Below are 21,416 nucleotides of genomic sequence, written 5' to 3' on the forward strand. Positions count from 1 at the left end.
CTGTTGGCATTGTTGCTGTTTCCATATTATTTAGCCAACAATTTTGTATATGGTTTGCACCACAGTTTTCTTTTTTGTTTTTAACGTCAGTGTACATCATGCCTCAATAACTTCAGAGTCCCTGGATTTTCATGAAACTTCCTTATTGTTTCCACAGGTGATTTTGTGCACCTGAATGTGTGTGCCTACATATGTGGTTTAAACTGTATTTATATGACAACTTATAATTCTTTTACTGTCTATAGTCATATTACTTATTCTATATTTACCAAAAAAATGGTGAATATGAAGTAAAAGTATAGTTTGTGTTCAGTCTACTTTCTTCTTTCTTGAAGTCAGAAGTCCCATAGACTTTAAATCTTTCCCTCTATTATTTTGATGAAAGTCATTAACAACATAATGATTTCACTTTTAATTAAATTAATTTTTAATTTCTAGCTACTGATATTTTACTGATATTTTTCTGGCAGTATTCTCTTTTTTTTTTTTTTTTTTTTTTTTGAGGTGGAGTCTCACTCTTTCTCTCAGGCTGGAGTGCAGTGGCGTGATCTCAGCTCACTGCAACCTCAGCCTACTGAGTAGCTAGGATTACAGGTGTGTGCCACCAAACATGGCTAATTTTTGTATTTTTAGTAGAGTCGGGGTTTCGTCATGTTGGCCACGCTGGTCTCGAACACCTGACCTCGGATGATCTGCCCGCCTCGGTCTCCCAAAGTGCTGGGATTACAAGCGTGAGCCACCACACCTGGCCATATTCTTCTTTTTCTATAATTCTTTAGAATATTTAAACTAAATGTGACATTTTAAAAATCACAGTCATGTATCAGCATCTATTTCTGTTCAGTTTCCAGAAAAAACACATATATGAGAAATCAAATGATAATAAATACCTCCGCCAAATGTGTCCATACATTGTTTATCCCCATTCATACAAACTCCATCTATACAGACCCATTGATTCGGTCCACACGGATGCCCAGTCTGAATAAAGTGGTTTTCTGGACATGACGCAGATGTTCCATTGCAATATTCAGGGAGGTCGCATTCATCAAAGGAAGGCCTACATACTCTTTCTTGTGACATAAACTGAAGGGATGAGATAAATGATATTGAATTAAGCAGAATGAGAATACATAAGCATAATAATGATAACTACTTATGTAGGTAATACTGAAATTGTTCAAAAAGCTCTTACTAGACAATTTTCACAGCATGGTCCTTCAGCACAATTTGAACCAGCTTTAAATCTACATGTGGCAGTATCACAGCATTTGGCTCCAAGAAGGAAACAATTCTGTAAGGCAAATCAAATGATCTGGAGTATTTTCCAACTTGTATTCATATTATAGACATGTTCATAATGACAACATATTATATAACATACACATAGATGCTTAACTTACATGTTTGCAAACAGAAAAATAAAACCACTTACTCATTTACTTAACAGACATTTATTAATTACCTACTAATTGTCAGACCATGTGTTGCTCATATTGCTTAGAATAGGTTTGGTTACACTGATAAAAGGATTCTCTGAAGCCCTGGGGTCCACCATAGTCAAGTCATTGAGAAGAACTGGCTCTTGTAGATAGAGATAGTTAAATACAAGACGTAAAATAAACAGAAGTTATACTTTAAAAATTCTATTGTAGTGACTACTTATTAGAGCCTTCTGAATCTAACATTTTAACAAGTTTCTGCATTTTGTGGTATATTGTTGATTTATTTCATTTTTAATTCTCTAAGTTCTGGAAAAATGATATTATTTCCGAGAATGATGAAGTTGTCACCTTTATATCATTCACTCATATCTTATTATGCCTTGTTTTATGCTTTAGTTCATCTATGCCCAGTGAATATGCTTTTAAAACTTCTATTACTAAAGTTAGTAAAAGCAATAGATAAGAAGGCTAAAAGACAATGCATTCTCTCTCTCTCACACACACACACACACACACACACACTCTCTCTCTCTCTCTCTCACACACACACATTTTTTAAATACCCAGAAATTTAAAATAGGATAAACTGGAAAAAGAAATTTGATAAATCACACAAAAATAAATCATGGATTTAGTAGTCTTCATATGAGTTGTAGCAAGATACTTACTCAAAGCACAGAGTAGTCAGTATTTTTCACAGTTATTCTATCTAAGAATTGTCACTGTCATTACTATCTACTGTAATTCTAGAGGAGAAAGTTATATCTTAGTGATTTAAGCCTCAATTATATAACATTTAGAGAGCTTAGATACATGACTGTCAAATTGAAGAAGAAAGTTTCAAGATGTTTCCATTCAAACCCAACCAAGCAAAAACAAGTGGGTGATGAGGAACAATTTTTTAAAAAACATATCACATATCTCAGGATCTATAAACATACCTTTCTGGTTGGAGGGCTACATGAGTGACTACTGTAGGGCACAATGAAGTCTACTTAGTCTTTGTGATTCTTTTGAGCCTGTACCATTCGCTGTGAGTTTCAGTATCTCCTCCCCCTCATTTCATTCCCTTTATCTCTGCTCTCCTCACCTCCCTTCAACCCAGGCGCTTTCTCTAAGATTTCTGTGGTTTGGGAAAACTAGCTGTTCTTAATTATGTATGTTACAAATCTTTTTGACTTAAATATTGACCCCAATTAAAATATTCAAAAGCCACAAATGTGCTCCCTAGGTTTTCTTGCTCCATAGTGAAAGCTTTAAAATATCTCTTTATGAACAACAAAGGAATTTAGGTTAAATACTAGGTTTAAATTTTAGGCTTAAAAACTAGGAAAGTCTATACTGAAGAGGAAGAGATTGAACCTACATCAACTCAGTTGTGAAACTAGTGGCCTTGAACATTTCTTACATGAGAGATTAGAATGGTGCTTACCAGGGACTTCAGGGAGGGGAAAACAGGGAGATGACGGTCAAGGGGTATAAAGTTTCAATTCTGCAAGATGAACAGGTTCTGCAGGTCAAACATGACTACAGTTAACAATATTGTATCATATACTTGAACTTTGCTAAGAAGGTAGATTCTGAGTGTTCTCACCAGAAAGGAAAATTTTTTAAAAAGCAAAAGAAAAGGAAAAAATAAAATGCTATGGTGAGATTACAGATATGTTAGCTATCTAGATTTTAGTGGGCATTTCAAAATGTACTCATATACTCAATCATTGAGTTATAAGTTAAATATATACAATTTTAAATTGTCAGCTATACCTCAAGAAAGCTGGAATAAATAAAGGAAAATTACCTGTATATTCATACAAATCCACATAAATCTACAAAGCACTGAACCACTATACCAATATATATAAGTGCACTCATTAGTTGTTATAACACCTACACAGCCTCCTGAATCATTTGCAGAAAATTTAGCTTGATAAATTAAGGAAAATGGCAGTTTCACACTTGAATTAATAAGTAATTTTTGCTGCAATTTCAGTTCATAGCCTCCCAAATTAGTACCAACCTGTTGGGTCCCACAGTCACACTCCTCTCCTGCTTCCAGCTTTGCATTACCACACACTGCTTGCTGCTTGAAAAAAGGATCTAATCGAGGCTGATTGTGAAGACACTGGGACTTCTGTTTTGAAATAAAATGTGCAAAGTCTTCGATGCTGCAGTTACTAAAGATCTTCACACCACTGAAATGACTAAAGACACATCAAACTTCAAATTTTAATGTAAGGATTTCCATAAATTACCTACCCTTAGAATAAACCTATATAATAGCATTCCACAACAGACCAAATTCCCAAGTCTGTGAGTGTCAAAGCTTTCCATCTCTGTGCATGAGAAGTCAACTGTGCAAGCAGTAAATCTTTTAGTGGAAGTAAATTACTAATCCATAAAATTTTAATGGCTCTCCTATGACACTCATGACACTGTTCTCTCTTGTTTAAGCTCCTATTTTCCAAAGTGCCCCAATTGCTGTTTCATTTGTGCTCTTTCTTTTTATAACTTCTAAGTGCTGGGACACCCCTGCATTAATAAAGAAAACAGGATTTCCTTTTTTTTTTTTTTTTTTTTTGAGACGGAGTCTTGCTCTGTCACCCAGGCTGGAGTGCAATGGCACGATCTCCGCTCACTGCAACCTCCATCTCCCCAGTTCAAGCAATTTTCCTGCCTCAGCCTCCTGAATAACTGGGATTAGAGGCGCAAGTCACTACGCCCTACTATTTTTTGCATTTTTTTTTTTTTTAGAAGAGATGGGGTTTCACCATGTTGGCTAGGCTGGTCTAGAACTCCTGACCTCGTGATCTGCCCACCTAGGTCTCCCGAAGTGCTGGGATTACAGGCATGAGCCAAGGTGCCCGGCCCAGGCTTTTCTTTTTTTAAGAAATCTACATTTATTCATAGGTTATTGTATCCACGTCTATAGTTGCAAATAGCATCTATGCCCAATAGCTCTAATACTTGTTTCTTTAGCGTTATCACCTGAACTCCAGTCCAGAGTCTGATGCTTTATTCAGTGTTTCTTCTTAAGTGTATTTTATTGGCACCTTAAATATAAATTCCCTATACTCTTGAGTCTTCTCCCCAAAACCACCCCTCACAAAGTATAACACAGTGTTTCAGAATGTGGACTCTGTGGCCCATCAAAACAAATGAGTTAAAAATCTTGGTTTTGCCATTTACAGGTTGGTTGTCCTTGTAAAAGATTTTAAAATTATATGCATTTTAGTGTCCTCCTTTCAACATGAAGATAAATGTATTATTTATCTCATAAAGTTGTGAGAGTATTATACATGTAAAGTACTAAAAACTGTGCCTATGCATAGTTTGTACTCCTAATATTTTAAAATTCACTACAGGGAAACTCCAACCACCTAGTTGCTCAGGACAGAAACCTTGAGGTTATCTTATATTTCTCACAAACTCCTTATCTGCCAAGAAATTTTGTCAAATCTGTCTACTCTCTATATATTCAATACGTGTTCCCCATAACAACTATCTACTCACAGACTTTCCTGTCTCTCTCATCAGAGGTCCTTCTCCTCATCAACCTCAACTCACTCTGCTCAAATAGGTGGATCTCTTACTGTCCTCTCCATCAAATATTCAACTATTTCCTCTGCCTGGAAAATGATTCCTTAGTATCCATGCATGGTTCCCTTTCATCCATTTCACATGTCTCTACAACATTTACGCAAACAGATATTTCCAAGCACACTTTAAAAATACCACTTCCTTACCACCCTTTATTCCCCTTACTGACATTTGTTTTACTTCAGAATGTTTACCAAAAACTGAATGTTACTAATTCAATCATTCAATAACTATCTTCTGCTAGTTCTTTTAAAGGTGTGTACTATTGAAATCACTTGCTATAAATAATAGATTAAGTTTAATTTTGTTATAATTTTGATTATTCTAAGTAGTATTAACAATGTTTAAAAAGATTATAATCACAAGGATCTATATTTTGAACCTTGAACTTATGGCTCATCTTAGGTCAATCAATTGACTTCTATATATGTTCACTCATTTATTAAAAACTGAGAAATTTAGGCATTGTACAATGAAGTCATGCATTCAGCTAACAACCAGAGGCTCCATTATCAAGAAAAAAATGAGAGAATAGAGAATGAAAACATCCAGCAAATCTCTATAAAGAGATTTATACATTTAACAATGTTAAAAGGAATGTGATGAGTTTTAAGGTAATAAACTTGATGGTATCAAACTCCAGTCATTTGGATTTTCAAGGGAAAATGTTATTCACATGAAGACCTCGAATAAATTTAGAATTTTTGAACAAACTAACAGTGTTAGTATGACGTGTTTTGTGATCACAACCTGGTTGAACATTCCCTTCAGTTCCATCAACCTTAAATAATGGAGTTATTATAAATTGCCGAGAATTCAATGATTACTATCTAAATACAAGAAACCATATAGAAAAAAAAAACTGATAGAAATTTAATATTACTGAGATCCAGGCAATGAAAGATATGTTTACCATGTGTGAACTGGTTTATAGAATATACACTTTCTGGTAATAAAATTAACATTGTCATTAGAAAGTAAAATATCAAGCAGAATTGCATCTGATTAGAGTACTTGTTTTGCAGCTTGAATCTTTATAGAGATTTGCTGGATGTTTTTATTCTCTATTCTCTCATTTTTTTTCTTGATAATGGAGCCTCTGGTTGTTAGTTGAATGCATGACTTCATTGTACAATGCCTAAATTTCTCAGTTTTTAATAAATGAGTGAAAATATATAGAAGTCAATTGATTGACCTAAGACGAGCCATAAGTTCAAGTTCTAGGAGGTAATGAGATAGACATGTTTTTGTAAGCTCCTTTATCCTATTGGTCACCTTAAATTTGATTAATTGTTGTAATAAAAACTTCCATTAGGGATATGAGATTATTTTGGGAATGGAAGCCACTGTGTAGAAATATAGCATGAAATTATACTGTGAAATATCGCACAATTAATAGAATGGTAATTTCTCAAAATAAACTTTTCTTTGATTGTAGCTATTATTCCTTTGTGTTTTCTGTAACTTGCAGCAAAATCTAAATACAAATTTAATCCCAATGTAGATTTCAATCAAAATATTTGTTTATCAACCACATTTCAACCATTCATTTTCTCACTATAAAATTACAAAGTATTTGCAAAAGAATGAAATATTCTAGTGACAATACAATAGAAAATAAAAGTATGGAGCATCTTTTTCCTTAATTCATAATCAAAACATCAAAACATGTGTCTAATATTTTGTATTTTTAAAAAGGAAGTACCATTCGCTAGGAACAACATTAATAAAACCTATATTTAATTATAATTTTGAAGGAATTACTACAGGCATCTTAATTAGTAACTGAAAACAGAAAAATAACACCTCAACACATTCTCTCACATTCTGTTGTACATGATGGAAAGAATCAATTTGAAAAAATGAAAAACAAAGAAAGACAAAAATAAAAAGAATTATTAAATAAGTCTCATGAAATGCAAAAGATAGACATCTAGAAAGTATATTTTTGGACCGCAGCAGGTATTAAATCAGATAACAAAAAGATATTTAGGAAATCCACAAATATTTGAAAATCAACTAACCTACATGTAAAATAGCAAACAAAGAAGAAACAACAAAAACTTGAAAATATTTCAATTAACTGGAAATGAAACACAAAATATTAAAAATGTGTAGTGTGTAATTGAAGGTCAAGTTCTAGGAACTTGTGATTAGAAATGCAGAGCTTTAAAGGGTTTGCACAAAAAGAAGGGAGGTTTAAAATCAGTTATTTGAATTTTACATTAAAAATTTAGAAAAAAGGATGAAAAAATTTACCACAAACTAAGTAGAAATAAAGGAGAACAAAGTAGATAGGCCATGGGAAAGAGTCAATGTGATTAAAATATGGTTCTTTGAAAAAAATTAATTAATTTGATAAAATCTAAGTTACAGTGATTATAGAAAGAAAGAAACTCAAATGATCAGTATCTGAGATAAAAGAAGCCATATCACAAATTATCCCATTGACTTTTAGAGGAAAATAAATGAAGACTCTAAAAATTTTTATGAAAAATTAATCAATTTTGAGGAAACAAATCATTTATTAGAAGAAGAAAATTAAGATGGCCGAATAGGAACAGCTCTAGTCTCCAACTCCCAGTGCAAGCGACAAAGAAGACAGGTGATTTCTGCGTTTTCAACTGAGGTACTGGGTTCATCTCACTAGGGAGTACAGGACAATCGGTGCTGGTCAGCTGCTGCAGCCCTTCCAGTGAGAGCTGAAGGAGGGCCAGGCATCCCCTCAACTGGGAAGCCCAAGGGGGAAGGGAATCCCAGGGGAACTGAGACACACAACACCTGGAAAATCGGGTAACTCCCACCCCAATACTGCAATTTACCAAGGATCTTAGGAAACAGGCACACCAGGAGATTATATCCCACACCTGGCCGGGAGGGTCCCATGCCCACGGAGCCTCCCTCATTATCAGCACAGCAGTCTGCCATCTACCTGCAAGGCAGCAGCCAGGCTAGGGGAGGGGCGCCGCCATTGCTGAGGCTTAAGTAGGTAAACAAAGCGGCTGGGAAGCTCCAACTAGGTGGAGCTCACAGCAACTCAAGGAGTCCTGCCTGTCTCTGTAGACTCCACCTCTGGGGACAGGGCACAGCTAAACAACAACAACAACAAAAAGCAGCTGAAACCTCTGCAGACGCAAACGACTCTTTCTGACAGCTTTGAAGAGAGCAGTGGATCTCCCAACACGGAGGTTGAGATCTGAGAACAGACAGACTGCCTACTCAAGTGGGTCCCTGACCGCTGAGTAGCTTAACTGGGAGACATCCCCCACTAGGGGCAGACTGACACCCCACACCACACACGGTGGAGTACACCCCTGAGAGGAAGCTTCCAAAGCAAGAATCAGACAGGTACACTGGCTATTCAGCAATATTCTATCTTCTGCAGCCTCTACTGCTAATACCCAGGCAAACAGGGTCTGGAGTGGACCTCAAGCAATCTCCAACAGACCTACAGCTGAGGGTCCTGACTGTTAGAAGGAAAACTAACAAACAGGAAGGATACGCACACCAAAACCTCATCAGTACGTCACCACCATCAAAGACCAGAGGCAGATAAAACCACAAAGATGGGGGAAAAGCAAAGCAGAAAAGCTGGATATTCAAAAAATAAGAGCGCATCTCCCCTGCAAAGAAACACAGCTCATCGCCAGCAACGGATCAAAGCTGGATGGAGCATGACTTTGACGAGATGAGAGAAGAAGGCTCCAGTCCATCAAACTTCTCAGAGCTAAAGGAAGAATTACGTACCCAGCGCAAAGAAACTAAAAATCTTGGAAAAAAAGTGGAAGAATTGATAACTAGAATAATTAATGCAGAGAAGGCTATAAACGAACTGACAGAGATGAAAACCATGACACGAGAAATACGTGACAAATACACAAGCTTCAGTAACCGACTCGATCAACTGGAAGAAAAAGTATCAGCGATTGAGGATCAAATGAATGAAATGAAGCGAGAAGAGAAATCTAAAGAAAAAAGAAGAAAAAGAAATGAACAAAGCCTGCAAGAAGTATGGGATTATGTAAAAAGACCAAATCTATGTCTGATTGGGGTGCCTGAAAGTGAGGGGGAAAATGGAACCAAGTTGGAAAACACTCTTCAGGATATCATCCAGGAGAACTTCCCCAACCTAGTAGGGCAGGCCAACATTCAAATTTAGGAAATACAGAGAATGCCACAAAGATACTCCTCGAGAAGAGCAACTCCAAGACACACAATTGCCAGATTCACTAAAGTTGAAATGAAGGAAAAAATCTTAAGGGCAGCCAGAGAGTAAGGTCGGGTTACCCACAAAGAGAAGCCCATCAGACTAACAGTGGATCTCTCGGCAGAAACTCTCCAAGCCAGAAGAGAGTGGGGGCCAATATTCAACATTCTTAAAGAAAAGAATTTTAAACCCAGAATTTCATATCCAGCCAAACTAAGTTTCATAAGTGAAGGAGAAATGAAATCCTTTACAGATAAGCAAATGCTTAGAGATTTTGTCACCACCAGGCCTGCCTTACAAGAGACCCTGAAGGAAGCACTAAACATGGAAAGGAACAACTGGTACCAGCCATTGCAAAAACATGCCAAAATGTAAAGACCATCAAGGCTAGGAAGAAACTGCATCAACTAATGAGCAAAATAACCAGTTAATATCATAATGGCAGGATCAAATTCACACATAACAATATTAACCTTAAATGTAAATGGACTAAATGCTCCAATTAAAAGACACAGACTGGCAAACTGGATAGAGTCAAGACCCATCAGTTTACTGTATTCAAGAGACCTATCTCACATGCAGAGACATACATAGGCTCAAAATAAAGGGATGGAGGAAGATCTACCAAGCAAATGGAGAACAAAAAAAAAGCAGGGGTTGCAATACTAGTCTCTGATAAAACAGACTTTAAACCATCAAAGTTCAAAAGAGACAAAGAAGGCCATTATATAATGGTAAAGGAATCAATTCAACAGGAAGATCTAACTCTCCAAAATATATATGCGCCCAATACAGGAGCACCCAGATTCATAAAGCAAGTCCTTAGAGACTTACAAAGAGACTTAGACTCCCATACAATAATAATGGGAGACTTCAACACCCCAATGTTAACATTAGACAGATCAACGAGACAGAAAGTTAACAAGGGTATCCAGGAATTGAACTCATCTCTGCAGCAAGCAGACCTAATAGACATCTACAGAACTCTCCACCCAAAATCAACAGAATATACTTTCTACTCAGCACCACATCACACTTATTCCAAAATTGACCACATAATTGGAAGTAAAGCACTCCTCAGCAAATGTACAAGAACAGAAATTAAAACAAACTGTCTCTCAGACCAGAGTGCAATCAAACTAGAACTCAGGACTAAGAAACTCAATCAAAACCGCTCAACTACATGGAAACTGAATAACCTGCTCCTGAATGACTACTGAGTACATAACGAAATGAAGACAGAAATAAAGATGTTCTTTGAAACCAATGAGAACAAAGATACAACATACCAGAATCTCTGGGACACTTTTAAAGCAGTGTATAGAGGGAAATTTATAGCACTAAATGCCCACAAGAGAAAGCTGGAAATATTTTAATCGACACTCTAACATCACAATTAAAAGAACTAGAGAAGCAAGAGCAAACACATTCAAAGACTAGCAGAAGGCAAGAAATAACTAAGATCAGAGCAGAACTGAAGGAGATAGAGACACAAAAAACCCTCCAAAAAATCAATGAATCCAGGAGTTGGTTTTTAGAAAAGATCAACAAAATTGATAGACCACTAGCAAGACTAATAAAGAAGAAAAGAGAGAAGAATCAAATAGACGCAATAGAAAATGATAAAGGGGATATCACCACCGACCCCACAGAAATACAAACTACCATCAGAGAATACTATAAACACCTCTATGCAAATAAACTAGAAAATCTAGAAGAAATGGATAATTTCCTGGACACTTACACTCTCCCAAGACTAAACCAGGAAGAAGCTGAATTCCTGAATAGACCAATAGCAGGCTCTGAAATTGAGGCAATAATTAATAGCCTACCAACTAAAAAAAGTCCAGGACCAGACGGATTCACAATTGAATTCTACCAGAGGTACAAGGAGGAGCTGGTACCATTCCTTCTGAAACTATTCCAATCAACAGAAAAAGAAGGAATCCTCCCTAACTCATTTTATGAGGCCAACATCATCCTGATACCAAAGCCTGGCAGAGACATAACAAAAAAAGAGAATTTTAGACCAATATCCCTGATGAACATCGATGCAAAAATCCTCAATAAAATACTGGCAAACTGGATCCAGCAGCACATCAAAAAGCTTATCCACCATGATCAAGTGGGCTTCTTCCCTGGGATGCAAGGCTGGTTCAACATACGCAAATCAATAAATGTAATCCAGCATATAAAAAGAACCAAAGACAAAAACCACATGATTATCTCAATAGATGCAGAAAAGGCCTTTGACAAAATTCAACAGCCCTTCATGCTAAAAATGCTCAATAAATTTGGTATTGATGGAACATATCTCAAAATAATAAGAGCTGTTTATGACAAACCCACAGCCAATATCATACTGAATGGGCAAAAACTAGAAAAATTCCCTTTGAAAACTGGCACAAGACAGGGATGCCCTCTCTCACCACTCCTGTTCAACACAGTGTTGGAAGTTCTGGCTAGGGCAATCAGGCAAGAGAAAGAAATCAAGGGTATTCAGTTAGGAAAAGAAGAAGTCAAATTGTCCCTGTTTGCAGATGACATGACTGTATATTTAGAAAATCCCATTGTCTCAGCCCAAAATCTCCTTAAGCTGATAAGCAACTTCAGCAAAGTCTCAGGATACAAAAATCAATGTGCAAAAATCACAAGCATTCTTATACACCAGTAACAGACAAACAGAGTCAAATCATGAATGAACTTCCATTCACAATTGCTTCAAAAAGAATGAAATACCTAGGAATCCAACTTACAAGGGATGTAAAGGACCTCTTCAAGGAGAACTACAAACCACTGCTCAGTGAAATCAAAGAGGACACAAACAAATGGAAGAACATACCATGCTCATGGATAGGAAGAATCAATATCATGAAAATGGCCATACTGCCGAAGGTAATTTATAGATTCAATGCCATCCCCATCAAGCTACCAATGAGTTTCTTCACAGAATTGGAAAAAACTGCTTTAAAGTTCATATGGAACCCAAAAAGAGCCTGCATGGCCAAGACCATCCTATGTCAAAAGAACAAAGCTGGAGGCATCATGCTACCTGACTTCAAACTATACTACAAGGCTACAGTAACCAAAACAGCATGGTACTGGTACCAAAACAGAGATATAGACCAATAGAACAGAACAGAGTCCTCAGAAATAATACCACACATCTACAGCCATCTGATCTTTGACAAACCTGAGAAAAACAAGAAATGGGGAAAGGATTCCCTATTTAATAAATGGTGCTGGGAAAATTGACTAGCCATAAGTAGAAAGCTGAAACTGGATCCTTTCCTTACTCCTTATACAAAAATTAATTCAAGATGGATTAGAGACTTAAATGTTAGACCTAATACCATAAAAACCCTAGAAGAAAACCTAGGTAATACCATTCAGGACATAGGCATGGGCAAGGACTTCATGTCTAAAACACCAAAAGCAACAGCAACAAAAGCCAAAATTGACCAATGGGATCTCATTAAACTAAAGAGCTTCTGCACAGCAAAAGAAACTACCATCTGAGTGAACAGGCAACCTACAGAACGGGAGAAAATTTTTGCAATCTACTCATCTGACGAAGGTCTAATATCCAGAACCTACAAAGAACTCAAACAAATTTACAAGAAAAAAACAAACAACCCCATCAAAAAGTGGGCAAAGGATATGAACAGACATTTCTCAAAAGAAGACATTCATACAGCCAACAGACACATGAAAAAATGCTCATCATCACTGGCCATCAGAGAAATGCAAATCAAAACCACAATGAGATACCGTCTCACACCAGTTAGAATGGCGATCATTAAAAAGTCAGGAAACAACAGGTGCTGGAGAGGATGTGGAGAAATAGGAACACTTTTACACTGTTGTTGGGATTGTAAACTAGTTCAACCATTATGGAAAACAGTATGGCGATTCCTCAAGGTTCTAGAACTAGAAGTACCATATGACCGAGCCATCCCATTACTGGGGATATACCCAAAGGATTATAAATCATGCTGCTATGAAAACACATGCACACGTATGTTTATTGCGGCACTATTCACAATAGCAAAGACTTGGAATCAACCCAAATATCCATCAGTGACAGACTGGATTAAGAAAATGTGGCACATATACACCATGGAATACTATGCAGCCATCAAAAAGGATGAGTTTGTGTCCTTTGTAGGGACATGGATGCAGCTGGAAACCATCATTCTCAGCAAACTATCGAAGAACAGAAAACCAAACACCGCATGTTCTCACTCATAGGTGGGAACTGAACAATGAGATCACCTGGACTCAGGAAGGGGAACATCACACACCGGGGCCTATCATGGGGTGGGGAGAGGGGGAAGGGATTGCATTGGGAGTTATACCTGATGTAAATGACGAGTTGATGGGTGCTGACGAGTTGATGGGTGCAGCACACCATCATGGCACATGTATACATATGTAACAAACCTGCATGTTATGCACATATACCCTAGAACTTAAAGTATAATAATAATAATAATAATAAAAAGAAGAAGAAAACTAACCAAAATCTAAATAGCCCAATATCTCAAAAATGACCAGTTAAACACCTTTCCAAAAAGAGTTATCCAGGTCCAGACAGCTCCAATGATACATGCTATAAAACAATTTAGAAAGAAATAATACCAATAGTACAAAATCTCTTTTAGAAAGTTATGTGAAACCAATGTAACTGTGATATTAAAACCAGTCAAAGGAATTGCAAGAGAATTACTACTAAAGATCTGTGTCACTCATTAATATACAGGCAAATAAACTTTGCCAATATTAGGGGGGAAATGCATCTACACAAAGGATCAATACATTAAAAGGATAATTCATCATTCCTTGATGCAGTTTATCCCAGAAAAGCAAGATTATTTAAACAACTAAAAATGAATAAAATACATTTCAGTGTATCAACAGAATAAAGTAGAAGAAACACATGAGCATCTCAATATTTGATAAAATATATTCATAATGAAAACTCTGATAAATGAGGATTACAAAGCTTTCTCAATCTGATTACAAGTCTCTCTGTAAAACCTTCAGTTAATGTATTTATTGGTGAAAAGTTACAAGTCTTGCCCTTAAATCAGAGTGAAGCAAAGACAGCCACACATCAAACTTCAGTTTTAAATAATACTCGAGGCCCAAAGCACTGCAATAAGGCAAGATACAGACGTTTTAAAAATATAAAGATCAAAAAGGAAGATGTATTTATAATATATAATTACATATGAATACAATTCTCATGAGACTAAATTAGAAGGTCCAGAATGAATATGTTAGTGTAGCAAAGCTTCAGGATACAAGCTCAATAAAAGTTAATCAAAATCATTTCTATATACTTGTCACAAACAATTGCAAATTTCATAGTCTTATAAACATGGTGCAATTAGAAAAAAATAAGAAATCTATTTCCAAAGGAAAATAAAAAACTAAGGAATGGGCTCCAACCATGATGGGAATAACTCATCAGGCATCCTAACAAAATTACCTGTTTCAAAATTGAACAGAGAATACTTTGACATTATGCATGAGGATGTGGAGAGCCCAAAGAATTTCTTATATTTGTGATTTTCTTATCCTTCCCATCATTTTTTTTTACCATCACAACTATTGCAGTCATTATAATCAACATGATGAGCAATATATCATTATCATCATTGTAAACAACTATATTGTGGTTGAGATAAATAAAAGTTTAATAAATAATACTCAACATTATTAATACAAACGATATAAATGTCATCTGTGTTTGTTTGGATTGGCCATGAGAAAACACTCTAAAGCATGAACTTGACTGTAGGAATTTTATGTGGGAGGTGATTCTAGGAAGCAGGAATAAGGGTGTAAGGATGAAGAAAGAGAGGAGGAGGAAAAGTCAATGTCAGCATGTATTATTGAGATGGCAATAATGACTTCTTTCTGCTGGGCCCACAGAAAAATGTACAGAATACTTACAAAATTTCCCCTAGTTGGTCAGGAATCTGGTGTTTCACTAAGGTGGCTGAAGTTTGCTCCTAGGGAAGGAGTGCATGCCTTTCATTTTAAGACTTCTTTTAGGGTGTGCTAGGAAAAAGGCTGGCTGACCATCATAGATGTCAAAAACCCGGTCCTTGAATGCTTCTTTTGAAGTAAACACTTTTCTGGTGGAACTTGAAAATAAACATCTGAATGTGTTGTGCCCATTCTAAATAAATCCACATACTTCTTCCCCACACTTTCTTGTCTTTAAATGTCCAGTTTTACAGCATCTAGATCATTGACCAAGTATTCAAGTTATTTGCCACAACATAGGAATCTGTGTAGATTCCAATCTCCGACACTTCTCTCATACAAGGTGGAAAATCCGACATATTGTTTGCAAATATGCCCATGGGGCATGGGGACATTTACCATCCTCACAGTCTTTAGGTCTAAATCTAATAGGATTCTATATGAAACTGATTTTTAAAAAACACTTCAACTAACATATTGAAAATAGACTGAGGTAGGTTTGTTTTTTCCCTCCATCAATCAGTTTTAGAAAATCCCTACGAGGCTATTAGTGTGTAGTGACTGAGAAATATTGGTGAAATAGATGTAGGTGACATGAGAATCTGGGATCCCTGTTCCCTTATTTACTTGTACTATCTGGACCTCCTCTAGCCAGCTCCCAGATTTACCATTTTGGTCATCAGATAGATTAAGCTTATACATATTTTTTGTGGCTCTAAAACACCCCATTTATGATAAACATAGTGAACTTCAATAACATAGCAACTTACTATTTCCTGGATGCATGCTCAAGGCTACAAGAGCCCAGTAGCCCATCGGAAGCTATAGCAGAACTATAGGTCTGCACTGCAAATCTCCTACTGATACTTGCCAGAGATTCCACATGTATGTAATCTACCAGGAATATCCTTAGTATCATTGTATTGAAATAATCACAAGAACCAAAGACAAGGCATCTTGCACCACAGCCTGGACCTGCTGCAGTGCACTTTTCACATTATCTTTTGGCAAAGGTGCCCTTGTTGTTATCAGATCATGTATCAGACCGTGACAATCCTTTCATAAAGGTTTGTTTTCTAAAGTCATTCTGGGGTAACTATTTTAGGACAGGTTCCCCACCCCTGCCACCCCCAAAAATAGGAGCCTGAGACAAGAACTTAAGCACAAATATTTTAGGGAGCAGGAGTGAGGGAATGAAGACAGTGAGATGTTTCCTGCTGCAGGCGATGAGGCTTGATTTTTTAACACATCTGAGAAACAAAGAATGCCTCCAAGAATATCCATCAGAAAGACAAGAGTCTGGCTCCAGTTACTGCCTGGTTTCCTTAAATCCCCTGGCTATTTGATCCTATTTCTACAAAAATTCATAATGTACTATAAGAATAATGTTGATATCAGAAAAAAAAAAATCACTAGATCATTAAGGCCTGATTAGAATACTGCAGAAGACTTTCTCTCATGACAAAGAAAAAGCTGAACAGCAGCATCTCTGAAATGAACAGATGCTGAGACTTTAGGTTGAACCAAGGCAGGGTGAAGGACAGTCATGCAGACAAGTTCATACTAATAAATATGTTTCGTGTAGTGATCTCAAGCTTGCATTTGACTTATCAAATCATGCATCAAATTGTAAAATTATACAAGTAAACATATTGATAAATGTAGTGATCGATCACATGTGAGAAAGCCAGTGTGACATTTGATTACAAGTGATAATGAGATAAATATGCATCATGGGCGTTGGAATACACATTTTGGTCCTGGAGTCCTCGGTCACAGCTGATAGCCATTATTATTTATTTTAACAACTTAAACTTTCTTCAACTAAATACATTAAAATTACATTAAACTATATATGTAAAGTATAAGTCAGAAATCTTACATTGCTTCTGGATTCATAATGCAGACAGCTGCTGAGCACTGGCATTGGTTAATGTCATCATAAGGGATCCCCATACTAAGGCTCAATAATTGAGCTAAAATAACTGCAAGAGATTCCAGACTTATGGTTCTGGGGTGCTGAGAAAAAAAAAAATAGATGTACACGTTTTGGGAGATTATTTTGTTTACTTGGAGAACAATGCAATTATTAAAGAGTCACATGATAAAATGGAATAGGGACATCTGTTATCCCCAAAAGTGGCATCCATGTTGGCCTAATTCATTATAAATATAAGAAAATTATGAAAAATAAAATCTGAAGTTTTACTAGTATGTAAATAGATGACTCATTTGGTGGTCTCAAAGAAAAAAATATTGCCCCAGGAATTTGTTAGTTATGTCTAACAACAATTACAGTCATATTTATATTCACAAAAGATAATATTTAAAGATAAATGCATAGAAAAACATAGTGTCAAGTTATGAAATTTGGTCATTACCAGAGGCTGGGAAGGGTAGTACAAAGTGGGGGATAAAGTTGAGATGGTTTAACGGTAGAAAAACTCAATTAAATAGAATAAGGTCTAGTATTTCTAGGAAAATAGTGTTACTTCAGTTAGCAACACTTACTGTATGTGTTGAAATATCTGAGTGGAATTGGAATGCTCCTAACACAAAGAAACGATAAAGGCTTGAGGCGATGGATATTCCAATTATCCTAATTTAATCATTACACATTGTATGCCTGTACCAAAACATCACATCTCCCCAATAAAAACATATAACTACTGTGTACCCATAATACAATTAAAAATTTAAAAGTTGATTCTTCAAAGATAATATTTTATATAACCATTTCATACATGTATTTATAAACTCATAAGTTAACCCATCGAATTAATTAATATTATGGTAATAATGACTGATAATAAGAATTCTGACTTTTCAATTGTTTCAATTTTATTGGGAAAACTAAAATACCTTTATAATTTCTGTTTTTGTAAGAGTAAGATGTTTATTATAGTGCATTTTGATCACACTATAACACGAATTTTGGGAAAAATTCACATACCCTGCTACCCCTTCAAACATATCTAATAACATTTTGATGAATATACTTCATGATAGGTTTCTAGGTATACATTTTGGTTTCTTCTGTTTGCCTCTGTAAGTCAATTTTCCATCATTTTATACCTTGCCCTCTACCCCAAAAAGATGACACAAATGGATTATGTCAGAGGGATGCTTTGCCCTCAAGTTTTGTCTTGATTAATTCTAATGGAGAGAAGAGAACGAGATGTGAATGAAACTGAAGTATTTATTACATCATTGCAATGATGCTTATGTCTCTTTGAACCCTTGACGGGAGGTCCACCTTCTGTCTGTGACTCTGACAAAATGACTCCCTTCCCTCCATCAACACTTGGTACCAATTAAAGTTCTTTAAGACTTGCATGGAGGTACTGTAAAGGCTCTACATTTTGCATGACATGAATAAATACTCCATTTATCAAATTTCCACATTTTAATGTTTCATCTGCTTTCAGAGAGACAGTGTTAGGAAGAAGAAGAAGAAGGACAAGGAGGAGAAGGAATAAAGGAATGAAAAGGAGAAGGAAAAGAAGAAGGAGAAGAAGGGGGAAAAGGAGAGAGAATGATTCTACAGGGAATAAATTGAAGGATTCAGCTAAATTTCAAAAGGCTAAATACTGTAGTAGTATGTTAATACTGGTACTGTTATTTTAAACCACCTTGTTTTTGAGATATTATAGAAAAGGCTTATTGACCAATAAATGCATCTTTATACTTTTCTCTTTTTCTCCTGTTTCCTGTCATCTCTTATAATTCACTAAGATGGAGACAACAACATCCAATGATTTCACTTTAGGCATTTGTATAAAAGCAGGGTTCTTTTTTTCCTTCATGTTCAGTTGCTCTTGCCTTCCCTGTATTCTTACTAGTACATATATTTGGATCTTTCCATTTATTGTATTTCCTTTCAAAGACGCTTTCAAATGTCTTTGATCATTATAGGATCAAAGACATGGTTTTACATTTGAGATGACATTTCTTCACATTTTGTTTGTGATCATCTCGCTTTGGATTTCTCTTAATCAGTTTGGCCTGCCACAACCAAATGCCAAAGACTTGATGGTTTAATCAAGAGAAATTTATTTCCTTGCAGTTCTGTGGAATTTCGCAGTTCTAGAAGTCTAAGATCAGGGTGCTGGCAGGGTTGGTTGGCATCTGCTGAAAACTTTTTGGCTTGTACTAGAGTGCCTTCTTGCTGGCCTTTCCTCTATGTGCACATGGAGAGCCTTATCTCTGGTGTCTCTTCCTCCTCTTCTATGGACAGCAGTCCTATTGAATTAGAGCCCCACCTCCCGCCCCCTCCACCATGACCTATTTACCCTTCATTACTTCTTTTCAGGTCCTGTCTCTGAATATAGTCACATTGGAGGTTAAGGCTTCAACATATGAATTCAGGGGGGACACAGTTCAGTCCAGACTAGCATAGAAAGTTTTTTAAAGCTATGGAAAGCAGTAAGAGAATTTCCTACAGACCCTTGTTATTATTATCTCTAATTTGAAAGCCAAGTGACAATAAAGCAAAACTATATATAACACTGAATTAAAAAAAATGTATATTTAGGGACAAAAAATTTCAACAAAGCAGACAATCTTCTTTTGGTGAGTATACCTGTTTAGAACCATAGTTTTCAAATAATAACAGCAACAAGCCTTTATTACGCTGCTTATATGCCAATCACCAGACTGAGAAATTTGTAAACAGGTGGGTATTTGTTGAGACTGTTTTTTTGCATAACATGTGAGTATTCTCTATAATGTGCATTCCATATAAGTTTTTTTAAAAAAACACTCTTGTCTCTAATTTTATGTGTCAACATTCTATCTATGCCTTTTTTTTTCTTTAATGAACACATGTTATGTTTTGTTCAACTCATTATTTAGTCAAGGAACTAGTAAGATGTTCACACCAATTCAAAGAGTGTATTAGTCTGCTCTCATGCTGCTAGTAAAGACACACCCAAGACTGGGTAATTTATAAAGAAAAAGAGGTTTAATGGACTCACAGTTTCATGGTTTCACATGGCTGGGGAAGCATCACAATCATAGTGGAAGAGGAAAGAAGAGTAAAGGCACATCCTACATGGTGGCAGGCCAGAGAATGTGTGCATGGGATCTCCCCTTTGGGAAAGACTCACCCCCATGATTCAATTTTCTCACTGGTTCCCTCCCATGACACATGGGAATTACAGGAGCTACAATTCAAGATGAGATTTGGGTGGGGACACAGCCAAACCATATCAAAGAACATTTGAGAATCTAGGAGTATATTAATAAACATGTTAGGATAGAGTTGTAGGTTTTAGATACAAAACTGATTAGTGTTTTAGAGAATAATAAATAATATGTGGGTTATCTAGTCCACCAGAGAGAAATTATTTGCATCTCTACCAGACAAAAATCTGCACATTAATCTCTGCCACCAAATAATTGCAAACAGCCCAGTCAATTGAAAGTCAAGCCCAGAATAGCATTGAAAGAGCACTCAATAATCTCTTTTGCCTATATTCAAAGCTTTTCACTGTTTGCACTCTATTTCAGTAGATTTTTAGTATATACCTACTATATGTTCAGGATCATTATATAATGCTACTAAGATTTTGTTTCATCTTAAGTAATAGAAACCAAATACATATGGATTTCTATTTAAAGAATATTTTGCTGCTTTATATTAATATTGATACATAAATTGACCTATGGTTGTTATTTTTTGGTCTGTCTCTTACCCTTTAGGGGTTAAAATTCCTGTGGTTTTACAAATGGGTTTGAAACTTGTGGAGAAAATGTAATCCAATGATCTTTGCCTTTTACAGTTGAAATTAAAACATTTTTATCTCTTTTGATTATTGTCCTTTGGAATTATTTAAAAGCTTGTTTTGTGTGGTGCTTTCATACCTTTTAAATGTTTTGGATTTGATACAGTTTCATATACATATCAATGTGTGTATATATATTTATGTGTATTTCTGTACACATTATACACATTCATGTACATATAATTTATGTATACTTATGTGAAAACACATATATACACATGTATTGGGAAAGTGCATATGTGTGTACTTGTGTGTACGCATGTGTGTGTGTCACATGACCCTATATAACTACTACTTTGTACTAGATACAAAATACTTTCATCACTCAGGAGGTTCTTTTCAGCAAGTTTCCAGGCATTACCTCCCCATAAAATATAATCTTTA

The 21,416-nt window shown here is 35.9% G+C and overlaps 1 protein-coding gene across 4 annotated transcripts in view; it reads right to left on the bottom strand.

The window, feature by feature from the left end:
• The window catches only part of ADAM2 (ADAM metallopeptidase domain 2), a 122,626-nt gene that overhangs the window by 28,224 nt on the left and 72,986 nt on the right, over positions 1-21,416 (bottom strand). For all 4 annotated transcript variants that reach the window (XM_077943531.1, XM_077943529.1, XM_077943530.1 and 1 more), the window contains 4 exons: positions 17,129-17,265; positions 3,463-3,646; positions 1,196-1,294; positions 891-1,086 (listed from right to left, as the gene is read on the bottom strand). In XM_077943531.1, the coding sequence (XP_077799657.1) occupies positions 891-1,086; positions 1,196-1,294; positions 3,463-3,646; positions 17,129-17,265 (616 nt within the window). The remainder of the gene's footprint in view (positions 1-890; positions 1,087-1,195; positions 1,295-3,462; positions 3,647-17,128; positions 17,266-21,416) is intronic.

The sequence above is a fragment of the Macaca mulatta genome, chromosome 8, assembly GCF_049350105.2.
Source record: "Macaca mulatta isolate MMU2019108-1 chromosome 8, T2T-MMU8v2.0, whole genome shotgun sequence".
NCBI lineage: Eukaryota > Metazoa > Chordata > Mammalia > Primates > Cercopithecidae > Macaca > Macaca mulatta.